The 19,512-nt window shown below is 38.2% G+C and overlaps 1 protein-coding gene across 5 annotated transcripts in view; it reads right to left on the reverse strand.

The window, feature by feature from the left end:
* Positions 1 to 215: 215 nt before the first annotated feature.
* The window catches only part of Lrrc69 (leucine rich repeat containing 69), a 158,337-nt gene continuing 139,040 nt past the window's right edge, over positions 216 to 19,512 (reverse strand). For 4 of the 5 annotated variants that reach the window (XM_039110544.2, XM_039110541.2, XM_017593569.3 and 1 more), the window contains one exon: positions 363 to 393. Coding sequence is in view for 1 of the 5 variants with exons in the window: in NM_001134624.1 (NP_001128096.1) it covers positions 334 to 393 (60 nt within the window). In the remaining 4 variants the exon portion in view is untranslated. Of the gene's footprint in view, positions 394 to 19,512 lie in introns of all 5 variants that reach the window. The other variant, NM_001134624.1, reaches the window with a different exon arrangement.

Genomic DNA, 19,512 nt, shown 5'->3' on the forward strand with positions numbered 1-19,512 from the left:
GTTTTCCTAAAAATCCTAAAGTTTAATTCTGGAGCTCAACTTCCTTTTTTTTCCAATTCCGTGTGCAGCCACATTATTTAAAGCCTGCCAAAACCTCACTCCACAGCACGATATCAGTCTGATTTATAATCAGTAACGCCAAACAAAGAAAGCTTTATGAGGAGTTTCTTCACACACGTGAAATTCTCAAAATGACTAGGCCAACCCATAAAGTTTAAGATTAATAACATTTATTTGAAAGTTCCAGTGACTGAAGGCTCTTTGATGTTCAATAATGTATACCACCCACATGGACCATCTCAGCCTTGAATGTCCAGCGAACACCTATAGACATCAAAAGGTTTTCTGACTGTCTTCCACTTCAGATATGGACCAACAGGAGAGCTCTTCTTCCTAAAACATCATTTGGATGATATCGTTAACATGTCTAAATTCCTGTAATCTCAAACGTTAAACTCAAATCTATTAACGAAAGCAGTGTAGTTCTCCTGTCCCACCTGCTACTCCCCACTAGATTATAAACTCTCACCCAACAAGTGTGCATTAATCAATCACTGAGGAGAGGAAGGAGAGAGTAGGCATTGCCTGTACTTTAGGAGATATTTAACGAAGGAAGTAGGAAACGGTATAACTAACATTCTCTCAAGAAAAAAAGGTAAATTAATAATGGAGTCATGGGCTGGAGAGATGGCTCAGTGGTTAAGAGCACCGACTGCTCTTCCAGAGGTCCTGAGTTCAAATCCCAGCAACCACATGGTGGCTCACAACCATCTGTAAAGAGATCTGATGCCCTCTTCTGGTGTGTCTGAAGACAGCTACAGTGTACTCATCTACAAAATAAATAAATAAATAAATCTTTAAAAAAAATAATAATAATGGAGTCACGCAGAAAGAGTTGGACGCTCAGGAACGGGGAATTTCATTACCACCAAGGGTAAATTCATTCCATCCTGCCCAAACACTTGTGTTCCAGCAAGAAACAGTTAATGACCTGCCACATACTGACATCACATCTTTGAAATATTTATGAAAATCTACATCTTCCATGAACACTTTCCTGGATCACTAGGACTCTGTTCATGCTATAGGGTTAGTATTCAGGTAGCCTTCCCAGATATAGAGCTAACGTGATTTTCATGATTTTTTTTCTGGCTTTACAATTTTCTTCTGACCCACTCAAATTTAAATTCTTTGTGAGTAGGGCTTATTCCTACCATTTTCTTTGTTTTTCCCTTATGATCTACTAGAAGAAACTGCAGATGTGTCATCCACTAGATACTTAAGAAAGCAATAGTCCTCCTGAAATGGCTCAAGGATCACTTAGCCTGTGGCAGCATAATTGGCACACTGTGCTCTAAATGAACAAAGGTAGTATGCAGGGAGAAAACAAGTGGAGGTCGTAGGGGAAAAAATAGGGAGAGCTTTTGACTTTGCTTGCTCAATTCTTCCATGCCCTTTCAAAATCTAAGAAATAACTGAATGGGACGTGTACAGAGGGAGAAGGCACAAGTGATGTAGCATCCCTCCTGGCTTGAGACTTCACAGAGTTGGGGGGTTGGCATTGATAGCATTCAAGGAGGTTATGGCGTATAAGGGAACTGGGCCAGACTTGAGTGAGGTCAGAGTCTTCAGGGAAATATTAAGTTGGCTATAGACTGGATCACATTCCCTGAGAGACATGAGTGAAGGTTGACACATAACTTTTGATTTCAGCATGATGCCTCACCTGTGCAGGGACAGAACACCAAAGCATTGAGAGCTATCCATCCAAGTTATACGGGAAGTATAGACTCACAAGCCTGGGTCACAGCAGTCTATAATCATGTCTACCACATGAGGTGGGTATTCAGTATTTCTAATAAAAAGACAGAGCACAAGGCTCGATCGGCTAGAGAAAGAGGAAGCAGAGATTAAAGCTTTCCTCTGTTCACCAAACCGTAGGGCCAGCATTGAGATGCATCCACATACAGAGCGAGCTTTCATTACATCAATTATACACGGTACCATCTTCTAACTAATGCAAACTTCATACAGATCGGTGTGACCCTCTAAGTTCAGTTTTAATTTGTCTAATAACTTAAATTAACAAGCTTAGAAAAACAACCTCTTCCAATTTTTGGACCTATTAGAACATTTTTTTTCTTAATTGGTAAGCCAAGATCCACTATTTAAGAGTTCTACCCCTTGCTTTTTATCCTAACTTCTGTACTATATTATAGACTCTCACCTTCCTGCCCAATTCATTCAATGCTGCAATTTCTGAAAATAGTTCTTCGTCTTTCCTAGGAGTGAGTCATTTCCTAAATACCATGACACATGTAAACAAATTGCAATCCTGAATTCTACAATGTTTTCTTATAACCAGCCAGTCCAACATTGAGCCCACCAACAATGCACAAGACTGATAGCAAGAATGATCCCTGACACACTTAACTAGCTGTCTTTGATTAAGAAGAACTTTCCAACCTGTTCGTTTACCTTAATTTTTTCATTCTGCCATAATTTTGTTTTATGTGATGATTGTGGTTATAACCCTGGTGCTATAGGAAGGGAAAATTAGGAAGATTACTGAGGTTTTAGCTTCAAGTTCAAGGACAGACCTTGTTTAAATCAGGACATCTGACATCCTTCTCCAGTCACTACATGCAAAAAAAAGCCACTATAATTTATGATAAAATTTCTTTGCAAGAAATTAAGGATGATCAAATATGTTTTTATAATGTCTAAAATGAATCTTAAGGATTCATATCAAATCAAGTATACTGTCTTCAACTGTCATATAACTTTAATACAGAAAAAAGAGAGTAAAATTTCTCTGATCACTTCATTGACTCTACTTCGATACATATCCTCCATTTGGAATGAACAGTAATCATGAAAAAAATATTATTTGGAACTTAGTATTACTCAAAAGGAACTAGATAAAAATACTCCAAAAATCTTGTATTTTTCACAAGGATCAGTTCCCCAACATAAATTCCCCTCCACAATAGTGTTTTGACTTATGTTTAAGGGAAATTCAAAATCAATATGAATCTTGCCTCATTAGCACAGGAACTTGAAATAGCACCTAGTGGCCCAGCCCTAATTAAGAGGACTCAAACAACATAGTTATCATTTTCACAACTTTCTGGAAGATGATTTGAGTTTAACATAGCAGATATGAGGCAGTGCTAAGAACTGGGACATTAAATTCTTACGATTCCTCCTTCCAGCATGACTAGCTCCATCTGGAGACCAAAAGGTGACTTACAGAGTTGACCCTGACCAAATCAATCTCTTACATACTCTATAGCACTATAGCACTATATATATATATATATATATATATATATATATATATATATATATAGTGCTATATATAGCACTATAGCACTATAGCTCTATAGCACTAGGTCTCAGTGTCAAAAGCAAAGTTCAAGGCAGGCCTGGTGGTTTAAGATTCTAATCTCCAGTCATTGAGAGACTGAAACGGGACGATGACAATTAGATATCCAGCCTAGACAATTTATTGAGATAGACCTTCTCTCAAAATAGAAACGTAAAAAGAGACCTATGGATACAGCTTAGTGGTAGACTCTTTGCTCAGTAAAGAGATTCAGCACTAGATTCAACACTCAGTATTGCAATCAATCAATCAATAAAAACAAACATTTAGAGCTAAAGATCCTGGTTTGACTTGAAAACTTGATGGTTCTGTACCCTTTGGGTCAAGGTAAGTGAAAAATACAGAGGGCTGATGCTTAGATAAGAATTCCAGTAACTATTTACTTTCGCCAATATTTTTCTTCATTTTCCTGATTACTAAATCATCAAATAATGATCATAAAATACATTTCTGAAAGAACAAAGAAGTACTGAATAAGAAAATGTGTTCTATACCACTAATTTCAATTTTCATATGCTACCCTTATTCCTTTTTGAAAATGTTTTTACTTTGCATAGCTTGGGCACCATGGTCCACTATGTGTATATCTAGTAATTCATCAGAAGCATTTGCTACAGCATCAACAGCCTCTTGCTCAGAGATGCACTTCTCTTTAGAAATGAACAATCTAGTTACCGAGATTTTTATTACTACAGATAACACTGAGGAAAGTCTTGGTGTAAGTTTTAAACCCATATTTATTACTCCCTTATAAATAAATTGCTAGAGCCCCAGTGCCAATGAACCACTCTGAATGATGCCATTTTTGGCAGCTATTTTTCCCTTGATCCAAGAGGTTTTTCTGGATCAAATTTTACAACAAATCCATCTTTTGAGTAGTCTTACCTTCTACCTCTGTGTGTTGACTTACAGTTTTGGAATGTATAGCTTTCTAGACTAGTTATTTAGTAAATGGTTCTAGCATTACAGCTAGACTTTACTGAGACCCTAACATCACAAAATGTATTTCTTTTTCTTCTGAGCTTGTTTTTTCTTGATGATTTCAATTCCACAATTGTCAACATAAATCAGGTATGAGCTAATTCCCCAAACGATACTTAAACCAATAAGCAGAGCTTCTCAGCAACTCATACTTGTCTATAGAAGTCAAACTGGGGGACAGTGAGACAAATGTGATATAAAAAGGGAACATGCACAGTTATAGTCATTATCTAAGTTCACAGGGTGGAGCAGGCTGGGAAGATGCATTCGCAGTTACAAACATGCACTGCTCTTCCAAAGGATCCAGTTGTATTTCCCAGCACATACTTGAAGCTTCTTATGATACCCATAATGACAGCTCCAGGGGACCCTGTTCTGACCTCCACAGGCACCTTCATGTACATGAACTTACAGAAGCACATACACATCTATGCAAAATTAAAACAATAATAAGTGAATGATGCTTTAAAATATAGAAACATCCTCAAGGCATTTTAAGTTCAACAATAAAAAAAATCAATGCACTCAAGGACTTTTAAACCTTGAACAAAGAATTTTATTCATGTCAATCAATGAAATAGCAAATAGGTAAAGCGCCAGATATTTTAGTTCCCTCATTAATTAATGGCACAACTGAAATTTACTCCAAAAAATTTCAAAGTTTTCACTGCATGTAAGCAGCAATGTTGATTGCAATATCCCATATATTTACTGGTAGTGAAAATTCATCTGCTTAGGCAATAAATCAACCCACAGGAAACATCGCTGTTCATTTGTCAGAGGAGCATACGGAAAAGAAATATTTAAAGTGTTATGTTATGGAGCCACACTATCAACTTGTACAGCTTTGGCAAGCAAAGCTAAAACTAAATGCCAACTTCTCAAGGTCTTTGAAAGGAACATTGAGATAAGTGGGCACCAAAGACAATGCTTGGCATATGGCAAAGGCACTGATAAATTCTAATTGTTACCTATCACATTTCTTTCACTGTTTGCTAAGATAATTTGAATCATGTCTGAGACTTTCAGCAGTTTCAAAATGAGATTTTAATGTGCCTTTAATATTAATATGTAAACACATAATACCATAAATGTCTTATTTACCATTATTATTCAATTAGAAAGAAATATTTTCTTCTTCTAGAGTGAACAATCTTTTTTTAACTTGTAATGAATGCAGACCTCACCTATGTTTTTTTTATTGTGTAAGTTCCCTGAAGCCTTTTTTTTTTATTTTTACACAAACAGGCACACTTCACATTGTGCATGCGGTCTTACCAAGTAACCCCAACCAATCATCACTGCCAGAGAACCTCAGCTCCCAGAAGAGAATATTGTAATTTCTTTAAAGATTTATTTATTTATTATATATAAGTACACTGTAGCTGTCTTCAGACCACACCAGAAGAGGGCATCAGATCTCATTACAGATGGTTGTGAGCCACCACGTGGTTGCTAGGATTTGAACTCAGGCCCTCTGGAAGAGCAAACAGTGCTCTTAACCGCTGAGCCATCTCTCCAGCCCTCGGGTAAACAATCTTACCTAGTTTGTAATTTTCTGTAAATTTATCTACTTAGCCCCTGAAATTAATGACATCCCAAATATTTCCATCTGTGTTAATGCAAATGAATTAGTTCTTAATATGGAAATCTGAAATATATGATTTCAATGAATGCTAAAACAATCACTCATGCTCAGTTAAAAAATCTGCATAAATCTATTAAAGGTGTCTTCATGGGAATTAGGAGGAGTGACCACAGGAGTAGTGTGAATTTACAGTTATTATTCTGATTGTTTTAATTTAAACAATTGCCTTAGCAGAAATATTCTCGTTCATCTAGTCTATAAATCACTTTTAACAAATTATGAGTCTTTATCCATTCAGGGAAAATGGCAGGCTAATGCACTTTGAGACGTGTCAACATGAGAAAAAAAATGTATATGTTCAGTAGCCCATTGTTCAGACATCTACCAATCCTTCTGGATGCCAACAGAGAATTGTATTGGCCATCTACTAACCTGTGCTCAAAGAAAATTTCAACTTAACTAAATATTATTACTCTTGATATATCCTAGACTATGAATATTCTTATATTTGAAGCTATTGTTCTGATTGGCTGCTTTATTCGTATTCAGAATGATCAGAATGTTTTATAACATATAAGCTGTCTATGAACTTCTATAGAGTACCCAAGTCTACAGAAGTCCCAAGAATGAAGAGACATTATAGTTTAGTAAATTTAACACAGGGGAGATCTGAAGAGTAATTAAAACCTAAGGCTAAGAACTCCAATTCTAAACTGACCCTCAAAGAATTGATACTTGAACTTAAGAATATGGTTCAATGTAAGCATTAACTTTCCTACATTCCAGTCCATATATTCAATAAAAAATGCTCCAAAATGAGAATAGAATAAAAGTGACTATATCAGAGTCCTGAATAAAGTTATCTCAGAGCATGTTGGCCCGCTCTGGATATGAGATAAGGAAAACCTTTTTGTACTCAACCTCCATTCCCAGGAGCACTGACGAGTATCACCAGGTTGGTGGCAGTTTATCTAATGAGTGTGCATGTAATCCAGGAAGGGATGGTTAATCCTAACATGAGAATGTACTTTTTTTTATTTTTTCAGTCTGAGGTTGTTCATTTCAAGAAAACAAGCTAGGAAGAATGGAATATAATCCCTTTTCTGTTAATCTCTAGGTCTCTTGAAGACACACTTATTCATTCAGTTGATAATACAATCAGATTGAAAACCAAAAGGAGTCGAGAAGTTCGTGAACAGAGACTCAGTCTCATAGCAAACTATTTGCAGTCAGAGAATGTTAATGAGGATTGTGTCCATATGGCTTGGATTTTGATGATACTCTTATGAGAGAAACTGGAAACCTTACAATCACTCCCAAGAAAAGGATGATGAAGCCATGAGAAGTATTACCAAGAGAAATGATATTAATCAGGGCTTTGATATGGAGTATTTTCAAAAAGGGAGGGAGTAGAAAAGATGGATGATTAAAGAAACATGGAATTTAACGACTAGAAAGTTGCTAAGGGATCTTGAGGGAAGCAGTTTTACAGTGTAATGGGTAAAGAAAATAGATCTCTTTTGGCTGAAGAGAAATGAGTGCTAAAACATAATGACTTGTTTCCATGAATGTAATGAAGCTGGAGGATTTTTAAGACAGACGTCTATAATTGTTATTTCAATTACAAAGAAAACAGGGAAAACGCGGCAAGCACATGGGTGATGAGGGAGCGATGCTGGGGACACAAGAAGAAGGAAAAAGATGGAGGGTCAAGAATGTCCTATTGGCGGTATGCTCGTGATTGGCAGTTGGCTTGCGTGGACAAGGAGAAACAACTGAGAACAGAGAGAGACGGAGCAGGAAAAAATGAGATTGTCTTAAACTTCTGAGATTAATTAGAAAATAGTTAATGTTAAAATAGAAAATACATGATCGTTTTCAGATCACGTAAAATACACAATACCTAGTGAAATTTGAATTTGAAAAACACAAAGACTGCCAGAGCCCTGCTACTACAGATGAGGATGGTTGCAGCTAACCATTGGACTGAACAAGGGGACCCCAATGGAGGAGTTAGAGAAAGGACTGAAGGAGCTGAACCATATGCAACACCACAGGGAGAACTACAATATCAACCAACCAGACCTCTCAGAGCCCCTAGGGATTAAACTACCAGCCAAAGGGATCACATGGAGGGACCCATGGCTCCAGCTGCATATGTAGCAGAGGATGGCACTGTCCAGCATTAATAGAAGGAAAAGCTCTTGGTCCTGTGAAGGCTTGTTTCCCCAGTGTAGGAAACACCAGGGCATTGAGGAGGGAGTGGATGGGTGGGGGAGCACCCTCAGAGAGACAGGGAAGGTATAGGAGAGGGGTGAAGGGGATAATATTTTAAATGTAAATACATAAAATATCCAAGAAAAATAAGATTTAAAAAAATGCAAAGAATAAGTTTGTGTCAGAAATGTCTCGTGAAATTATGAGATGTATAAATACAAAAACAAAACAAAAACAACCCCCCAAAAAAACCAAATGCATTGGTGGTCGATCTGAAATTCAAACATTTGTACTGACTATACTGTTTTGAAAAGTCATTTATATGAAACACAAATTTAAATGTGTGTCCCAGCATTCTTATATAATAAACTGGACTTGAAGTAGAATTGCACAGTGCAGGTCCTCTACTAACTACTAGCATGCTTTGGAACCACCTCTGTCAATGACATGATATCAAGTAAGGTCTGAGTTCTAATTCTGCCACTGCTTGGCATTGTGATGATCAACAACTTTGGCAAAATACATCCAAACCTGTAAACGGATTAAGTTTTTCCTACCCTAATTCTTGAAGCAACAGTGTCACCTAGTGGCTACATAGCCAATACTGAACAGCTAAAGTCACCTGGATAAAGGTGATTTTGACTCTGAAACTAGCCATGAGGGTTGAGGATTTTTTTTCATAGTTTTTACTAACTATATTACTCTCTGGAAACTGGCAGAAAGAGCAGGAGGCCTGGGCCGAGCTGGAAATATGAATCTTGAGGTTTTCCTCAATTGCCAGCTTCAATCTTTCCCTTCTATTTAGGTTAGCAGTTTCTATCTTCTTTCTCACACTGCCAAGAGACTATGTGATTTTGAGGCGGGTGGAATCCTGAATGTAAATTAAGATAAATGTCTTAATTTATAGTTTGTAAATCCTAGTACAAATTTTGCTTCTGTGTTCATTTAAGACCAATGTCTACATCTTGATATTTTATTGCGGCTTCTGTCCTGACGACTTCTCGATGAAAAGAATTTTGTGTTTTCAAAAAAGAATAAATAGAGCAGAGAAATATAAGAAGTGAACAATCTGAAACAGCCTCTGGACGACTTTTTACATAGGCTCAACTTCAGTGTATGTCTATAGATTCTCGGTGAGAATCCCATAGACTAATGATCAACAGACAGTTAAGTAAATATTGCACTGGAACTGATTCTATGACAGCTCTGGTATGCCTTGAGACTTATTAATCAATGACTAGAAAAATATTTCCTGAGTTTGCTTGTGGGAAATAGAAATATATCAAAAATAGTCCAGGAACATTCCTCTTAAAGGATAAGCACTTTTTTAGGTATGTTTTTAAATTCTCAGTGATTTTTCAGTTGCTGCATATTTCTGCATCTCGCAGCATTTTTGTGTTTTTATTTTCCATCCCAGGCTTCCCTTCACCTAAATCATTTATGAGTTTCGTGCAGTTGACACTGTTTCACAATATCCCTAGATGCTGAGAATTCTAAGTTCCCTCTTTTGTTTTCTCCAGACAGGGAGGAGTGAGGAGTTGAATGTGGTTTCTTTATTAGAAAAGGCAGGCTAGCATTTCTGAAGCTAGCCCTAAACATGAGCAAGACTATCTTCCACTAATATTTCTTTCCACTTCTTGAAGGCCTCTTTTCCTCTAGATGTTCAAGGTTAAGAATTAAGAAACTCTGCTAAGACTAAATGAAGGAAACAGAGATACAATCCCTCCATTTAGATGCTCCAACACCTATAATGGAGTTCAGTGCCCAAAGGAGCTGTGAGAAACAAGGCCATGGGCTCATGCTGAGCCTGTGCCTGCTTGCAAGGTATCAATGGGCATGAACATGAAGAACTAGGAAGAGGCCATGTTAGGCAGCACCTCTTGAGCTCGTCTATGGACCAAATAATGGCTCTGTCGTGGTGAGCTTTTCGAGTTGAATAGATGAGAAAATTGAGCAGCTGTGCAAAGTTCTTAGCAAAGCATGTCTAGTCATTGGATCCTTTCAAACAATCATTTCTCATCTGAAATGATAAAACAGGCTTCTTGTTCAGGTTTGCCTGTTTCATTTTAAAGTATCTAACGTCTCAACACTTAACATCTCCATGCCCTCGTGGAACTTGAGAGTGGACCAGATATTTTATGAAACTGAAAGAGAGGCGAAAGTGGGTGACCATCATGTCCAAGTCTATCTGCAGCATTTCTACAGAATGTAACAGAAGAGTTGCAGACAGTTCAAGCACACAAGAACATGTGTACATAGATCCCCAACACAGAAACCAATCGTTGAATCTTTCTGGAGCCCATCCTAAAAATAGTGGGCTTTGCACTTGGTGTAAGAGTTTAAAAGGAAAGTTTCTCTCATAACCAACAAGTCTCATTAAAGCCAATGAAGTCATGGAGCTCATGAGCTCCAAAATGGCATCCTGACTGCGAGGGTTAGATGGCAATTTTAGAAGAGGAAGAATAATTACTGGAACTTTTGGAGTACTGCAGATTGTACTGACAGAGACAAAATTAAAGTAAAACATGAAAAGGAATTCGAAATTCACAGCAAATCAGCATTAAATCCATTCTCTTTTAGGCCTATTAATGTGTTTAAATAAGATGTTACTCCAATGTCAAAGTTTCAAATATCCTTGACTGACGGGAAAGAGAAGAGCTGGAGGGTAAAGGAAAGGGGAGTGCATTGCCCTTTTGGATTCTACAACAGTACTTCTGAGGCAGTGATGAGTGAATGAGCACAGTAGAAACTCACTGAGAAAGGCCAGATATATTTGAAATATAACACATCCAAGTAAAAAAAATGGGGGGTTTTGCTTTGCGACTTATGTATGCTGTGACTGGGGGACAGTCAGTTTGCCTTTGGAAATCTCAGAAACATGTTAGCATAAGAGGAGAGAAGGCCTTAGGTCTCAGGGCACTCTCTAGCACACCCTAAAGGGAAATCCCTACCATCCCTTCCCATTCTCTCTTCAGCAGCCAAATAATTCACTTCATTTTCCCTTTATGATTCCTGTCTCCCCTTCTGGGCTCATCTTGGGTTGAATTATTGCGAGAACCAGTCTGATGAATCCTAACTAGGCTGAAATAAATTAGCCTCTGTTTGATGGTTTCTTCTTCATTAGAGTCCCACAAGGGTACCAAAAAAGAAATTCTAATTAAATAAAATCAGTCAAGACTGAGGAAATATCTTGCAAACCACAGGCCCTCTCCACTAACTTGGAACCATTCACAATATTCCTTAGTTCTCCCTGTGAACATTAAGTGGAATTCTTGGCTAGATCCAACAAGCCTTAATTTGTTGGTAATGACCAGCTTTCTTGGAATCACAAAACTAAAGAGTCCCCAGAGATCACCTCATTCAATCATCAGTATTCTCTAACTGATTTTTTTAAAGAGCATTTCATTCAGAATGCAGTTTCTCTGGGAGCCTTGTGGCCCGGGGAGTGCCTGTGTCTTTCACAGAATACTAGAAGCATGTACACATCTCACTAGCAGACGCCATGACTTCACAGAACAGGCCAAACAGGCCATGTCTGGCAGCGTCTCAGTGGTTATTTCTCTCCTCTTGCTTCCTCAAGCATTCTGGTACTCTGTTGTCTAGATCATGCCACTTTGATTTCTTAAACAATTCTCAAGTTTAGCAAAACATGCTCAACCAGACATGCTGACCATGTGGCATGTGCCTGGAAAATCCAATGTACTAAGCAGGGAGGACAAGCCTCAGTATTGTAAGCATCATGAAAAAGAACTTTTAAAAACTTTTTGTGACTGAAGGAACAGCCATTCAGAGCCTGCCCCACATGTGGCCCATATATATATATATACAGCCACCAAAACTAGATAAGATTGATGAAGCTAAAAAGTGCGTGCTGGAAGGGACCGGATATGGATCTCTCCTGAGAGACACATCCAGAGCATGTCCAATACAGAGGTCAATGCTAGCAGCAAACCACTGATCTGAGAACAGGACCTCCTGTGGGGAATTAGAAGAAGGATTGAAAGAGCTGAAGGGGCTTGAGACCCCATATGAACAACAATGCCAACCAACCAGAGCTTCCAGGGACTAAACCACTACCCAAAGACTGCATATGGACTGACCCAGGGCTCCAACTGCATATGTAGCAGAGAATAGCCTTGTTGGGGCACCAGTGGAAGGGGAAGACTTTGGTCCTGCCAAAGTTGGCCCCCCAGTGCAGGAGAATGTCGGAGGTGGGCAGTAAGGGAGGTGGATGGGGGAACACTCATATAGGGGAGGGGGAGGGGATGCGGGCTTATGGACAGGAAACTAGGAAAGGGAATACCATTTGAAATGTAAGTAAAGAAATATATCTAATAAAAAAATTTTTTAAACAAACTTTTTGTGGAAAAGCATAGTTTGTAGAGAGCAGCTGTACTTGCTATGAATTTCATAACAGATTAAACTTCCATAAATACCTATATCAAAACATAATGGATCATAACTAGCTCTTAATACAAACTGTCATACTCAAGAAAATTAAAAAAAATATTGGTTCATTTGGTTAGACATAATTAACGCCTAAAATCAAACTTATTAGAGTCGTTAGTTGTATAAATATCTGCATCAGAATGGTGTTACTCTCCCCATTGCCCAACTTCTAAAATGCATTCAGAGTAAACAGAGTAAGTTGAAATCAATTTATTTGTCCCAGTGTGTAAGTTTAGTCTGATAGTAATTTCTCAGCTTGGAAATATTAGATTATCCTGTTATAGAGTATAACATAGTAGATGAAGATTGAGTCTGCCCAATCTTGTTTTAAAAGACGATGCAAAGCTCCAATACTATTTGACTAAGAAATTTCAATTATCCATGAGAAGTCTGTGGTGTTGGTACCAGATGCTTCTCTAGTCCCCAGTTCCTGCCTAGCAGTGAAAAAGAGAAAGAATTAGGGTAGCCTAATGGGTGATTCCAATAACATAGAATTAGCATCTTTAATTTTCCAGATCTAAAACTAGTTCTGTTTCCTACCAAAGCCAAGCGATGTTCTGAGCCTTTTACCAAACTATTTGACACGATAGTCAATGATATGATTTATTCTTCTTACATAATCATCCATGCCGTGGCTTCTAAAATAACGGTCCTTTGAATCTTATCTCCCATGTTCTGTTCCAGCCAGTGCTATCTCGACTGCCATTTATCTCACTTGTGGGGACCGTGCGAGGATCTTTTCCTCCCTGCTTAAAAATTTCCCTCTATTATCTCTCACTATGTTGCTGTTAAGATCAGATTTTCCTCTTAGTATTCATTATAAATCAACTAGTCTAAGCTTCTAGACATTCAAGGGACTCCCATGGCAACACAAGCATTGTCTAAGCCTCGCTGTGCCAAGCTAAAATGCTTCCACTTAGCAATTCACTTCATCTTTGTAACACCTCTCTGAGAAAGAAATTATTCTGTGCCACAGATGTAGGGGTGTCAGATAGAAGCCTTGAGAGTTAGAGAAAATGCATGTGTCTGCACTGCAGTGTGTGAGCAAAACATTCCAGAAGCTAGTAGGGGGAAACAGTGCTCTAATGAGTTGATAATAAATACCAGGAAGTACAGCATGGACATTCAGGACCCAGAAGAGTGGTGTGGTTTGAATCGGAAATGTTATGTCCTTCAACCCTTTGGTCCCTAACTGGTGGTACGTTGAGGGGTGAAGCCTTGCTGAAGAAGTGAGGCAGACATTCAAGAGCAGCACAGCTCAACTCTACTTTCTGCTTTCTAACTTCAGATGCACTGGAACCAGACCCCTCACATTCAAGCCACTTTGCCTTCCCTGGTAGAATGAACAGCATGTCTTCAAATTCGAAGCCAAAATTCACCAATTCTCCCTTAATTTGTTCCTTGTCATAGGTTTAGCCACAACAACAAGAAAAGTAACTGATGCAGAAAGTGACTAGATAAAGGCAGCCATGAAGAAACAGTATCAGGAGAGGGAGAGGCAGGTAGATCAGAGACCTGTAAGAAGGACAAACAAATGTTAAGAAATACGGACTTTGTTCAGAACTTAACTGAAAGCTATCCATTAAATGTCTCTGTGCTTTTGTGCATAGTGAATTATCTGTAACAGACTAACATTGGAGAAAAATCAATATGGAGAATTTATAATACACTATTACAGTTGTGGTAAAGAATAGCATTAGGAAATGAAAATAGTATGTCTTTTACATAGTGGTATATGTGGGATTTATTTAAAAGGAAACGTCTATGCTGGAAAATATCAGGATGCTGGCTGATTAAAGAGAGCAAAGTCAAAATTTATTATAAAGTAGGGCTGCCACCTAAAATACAAGCAACAAAACCTAAAATTTCATATCAACAACAATTTTTTTCTAGTATAATATAAATATGATCTATGTATTTGCACCTGTGAAATGTATAAAAAGTTTCTAAGGTAGTGGTGATACAGCATAGCTAAGTCAGAGCTTCAGAATACATCTGCGAAAGATGTGTAGATTTAGGAATGCAAACGTTGGGCGGGAAAGATGACTCAGCACTTAAGAGCACTGACTTCTCTTCCAGAGGTCCTGAGTTTGAATCCCAGCAACCTCACAACCATTTGGACAGAATCCAAGGCCCTCTTCTGGCGTATCTGAAGAGAGCTAAGTCTACTCATATAAATAAAAATCTTAAAAAATCATGAATGTGAGAAAGACAATGGAAAAAGTATTGAACTCAAGTTAGTGATAATTGCGAACCTATTAGATGAGAAATAAGATAAGCTCTGAAAGTTACTTTAACAAGCATCAGAAGTGAGATATATTGGTAAAATGATGATGCATGACAATTGTGCATAGACAGCCAGAGTCTCTGAAAATAGGGATAGTTTAAGAACAGCTATCCTATGAAGCGAGAGATGAAGGAAAACACTCGTTTCTATGGAAAGTAAAATAGAAAACTTTGAAGACATCACAAGAAAATTCTTAGAACTGATCATTATTTCTGTAAAGTAACAAGATCCAAAATCAACATGAAAACTCAACATCTCTTCTAGATATCAATAATCAATATGTTAAGGAAGAAATAAAGCAATCCCATTCACAGTACCTTTTCGAATTTCCTTAGCATCATGCTTGTCAATGAAATGAAGGAGCACTATACTAAACGTCTTCTAAAACACTAAAAAAAGAAAGGAAGACACTAGGAATAACATTAATTTTGCAAATCCTATACTATGGATCTACAGAATAAATATTATGAAAATGTTTGGACCCTCAGAAGTGTGGATAATCCTGAGAAGTCAGAGGAGAATACCCTCTACCCACAGTCCAGACCCAAGAGAGAATCGCATAGTGCCAACTGTACCCACTGGGTGCAAGGACCTACATTAGAAATCAGGGACAGGACTCTTTGATGCGTGACCATGCCTAGAGCTGGAAGACAGTCTCCAGAAGTGCCGCTGCAGCTGAGAGTAGAAGAAAGACCCACTTTTCTGCTACCAAGTGACCTGCCTGGTGGATTCAGAATACAGAGGCAGAAGTCCTCTGGGTCAGGGCACTTCCTGTTTCTGGCTCTGCCTGGAAGTGAACTGATACCATCCCACAGTTCCCTGCACCCAAATCCCATGGGGAAGAGAGCTCACCACCCAGGAGGGCAGACATCCTAAGACTGCAGGACAGACTGACACCTCTGCACACCTCAGCCCACATCCCTGGTCCAACGGGAAACTGCACAGTGCCTCTGGATACAGGGATATAGGAACAGACAGCCACAGGTACCCACAGTTCTGGTCTGTGCCCAGGACCAAACTGAACCTGCCAAACAGCTCCCTGCACCCAAATCCCATGGGGGAGAGAGCTGGAACCTCAGAAGTGTGGATACTCCTGAGAACTCAGAGGAGAATACCCTCTGCCCACAGTTCAGACCCAAGAGAGAATTACATAATGCCAACTGTGCCCATTGGATGCAAGGACCTAGGGACAATCAGGGCAGAACCCTTTGATTCCTGCCCATGCCTAGAGCTGGAAGACAATCTCCAGAAGTGCTGCCACACCTGAAATGAGAAAACTTGTTCTCAGGAAAGGATGAAAGAAAACAGGAAAACAGTTCTACAGGAGTGCTGACACAGAGGCCTACAACAGGGTCAAGTCACTCTCAGAAACGACAAGACAAGCAAACACCAGAGACAACCCAATGGCTAGAGGCAAGCACAGGAACCTACAAAAGAGAAGCCAAGACTACTTGGCATCATCAGAGTCCAGTTGTCCCACCAAAGAAAATACTGGATGTCCAAACTCACCAGAAAAGCAAGATTTAGATTTAAAATCATATTTTTTGATAATGATGGAGGACTTTAAGAAAGACATTAAGAACTCCCTTTAAAAATGCAGGAAAGCACAAAAAAAAAGTAGAAGCCCTTAGAGAGGAAACACAAAAATCCCTGAAGGAACTACAGGAAAACACAACCAAACAGGTAAGTGAATTGAAAATGGAAATAGAAACAATAAAAAAAGCACAAAAGGACACAACCCTGGAGATAGAAAAGCTAGGGAAGAGATCAGGAGTCATAGATGAGAGCATCACCAACAGAATACTAGAGATAGAAGAAAGAATCTCAGGGGCAGAAAATATCACAGAAAACATCGACACAACTGTCAAAGATAATGTAAAACACCAAAAACTCCTAGTCCAAAACATACAGGAAATCCAGGACACAATGAGAAGATCAAACCTAAGGATAATAGGTATAGAAGAAAGTGAAGATTCCCAAATTAAAGGGCCAGTAATATATTCAACAAAATTATAGAAGAAAACTTCCCTAACTTAAAGAAAGAGATGCCCATAAACATACAAGAAGCCTACAGAACTCCAAGTAGATTGGACCAGAAGAGAAATTCCTCCTGTCACATAACAGTTAAAACACCATGCACAAAACAAAGAAAGAATATTAAAAGCAGTAAGGGGAAAAGGTCATATAAAGTGACATATAAAGGCAGACCTATCAGAATTGCACCAGACTTCTCACCAGAGACTATGAAGCCAGAAGATCCTGGAGAGATGTCATACAGACCCTAAGAGAACAAAAATGCCAGCTCAAGTTACTGTATCCAGCAAAACTCTCAATTAACATAGATGGAGCAACCAAGATATTCCATGACAAAACCAAACTTATACAATATCTTTCTACAAACACAGCCCTAAAAGGATAATAGATGGAAAACTCCAACATTAGGAGAGAAACTACACCATACAGAAAGCAAGAATATAATTTCCTTGCAATGGAACCAAAAGAGAGACAGACAAATATAATTCCACCTCTAACAATGAAAATAACAGGAAGCTACAATCACTATTCCTTAATATCTCTCAACATCAGTGGGCTCAATTCCCCCAATAAAACATACTGGATATGTAAAGAGGACCCAGCATATTGCTGCATGCAAGAAACACCTCAGAGACAAAGATAGACACTATCTCAGAGTAAATGGTTGGAAAACAACTTTCCAAGCAAATGCCCTGAAGGAACAAGCTGGAGTTGCCATTCTAATATCAAATAACATTGACATTCAACCAAAAGGCCTTAAAAAAAGATAATGAAGGACACTTCATATTTATCAAAGGAAAAATTCACCAAGATGAATTATCAATCCTAAATATCTATGCTCCAAATGCAAGGGCACCTACATTCATAAAAGAAACATTACTAAAGCTCAAAGCACACATTGCAACTCACACAATAATAGTAGGAGATTTCAACACCCCACTCTCATCAATGGACAGATCATGGAAACAGAAATTAAACAGAGACATAGAGAAACTAACAGAAGTTATGAACCAAGTGGATTTAACAGATATTTATAAAACATTCCATCCTAAATCAAAAGGATATACCTTCTTCTCAGCACCTCATGGAACCTTCTCCAAAACTGACCATATAATTGGTCACAAAACAAGCCTCAACAGATACAGGAAGATAGAAATATTCCCATGCATTCTATCAGACCACCACACACTAAGACTGGCTTTCAATAAAAACAATAATGACAGAAAGAACACATATACATGGAAATTGAACAATGCTCTACTCAGTGATAACCTGGTCAAAGAGGAAAAAAAAGAAATTAAAGACTTCTTACAATTTAAAGAAAATGAAGATACAACACTCCTAAACTTATGGACAAAACGAAAGTGGTACCAAGAGGAAAACTCATAGCTCTGGGTGTCTGCAAAAAGAAACAGGAGAGAGCATACATCAGCACCTTGACAGCACACCTAAAACCTCTAGAACAAAAAGAAAAAAAGAAACCCAAGAGGAGTAGAAGGCAGGAAATAATCAAACTCAGAGCTGAAATCAAACAAGTAGAAATGAAAAGGCCTATATAAAGAATCAATAAAACCAGGAGTTGATTCTTTGAGAAAATCAACACGATAGATAAACCCTTAGCCAGACTAACCAGAGGTCACAGAGACTGTATCCAAATTAACAAAATCAGAAAGGAAAATGGAGACATAACAACAGAATCTGAAGAAATTTTTAAAAAATCATCAGATCCTACTATAAAAGCCTATATTCAACAAAACTGGAAAATCTGGAGGAAATGGAAAATTTTCTAGAGAGATACCAGGTATCAAGGTAAATCAGGAACAAATAAACCATCTAAACGGCCCCAAAACTCCTAAAGAAATAGAAGCAATTATTAAAAGAGTCCAACCAAAAAGAGTCCAGGTCCAGATCGGTTCGGTGCAGAATTCTATCAGACCTTCATAGAAGACCTCATACCAATACTGTCCAAGCTATTCCACAAAATTGAAACAGACAGAGCACTACCAAATTCTTTCTATGAAGCCACAATTACTCTTATGCCAAAACCACACAAAGACCCAACAAAGAAAGAGAACTTCAGACCAATTTCCTTTATGAATATTGACACAAAAATACTCAATAAACTTCTTACAAACCGAATCCTCGAACACATCAAAACAATCATCCATCATGATCAAGTAGGTTTCATCCCAGGGATACAGGGAAGGTTTACTATATGGAAATCCATTAATGTAATCCACTATATAAACAAACTCAAAGATAAGAACCACAAGATCATTTCATTAGATGCTGAGAAAGCATTTGACAAAATTCAACACCCCTTCATGATAAAAGTCCTGGAATGATCATGAATTCAAGGCCCATATCTAAACATAGTAAAAACAATATACAGCAAACCAGTAGCTAACATCAAACTAAATGGAGAGAAACTTGAAGCAACCCCACTAAACTCAGGGACTAGACAAGGCTACCCACTCTCTCCCTATTTATTCAATATAGTACTCGAAGTCCTAGCCAGAGCAATCAAACAGCAAAAGGAGGTCAAAGGGATACAAATTGGAAGGGAAG

Source organism: Rattus norvegicus, chromosome 5, assembly GCF_036323735.1.
Source record: "Rattus norvegicus strain BN/NHsdMcwi chromosome 5, GRCr8, whole genome shotgun sequence".
NCBI lineage: Eukaryota > Metazoa > Chordata > Mammalia > Rodentia > Muridae > Rattus > Rattus norvegicus.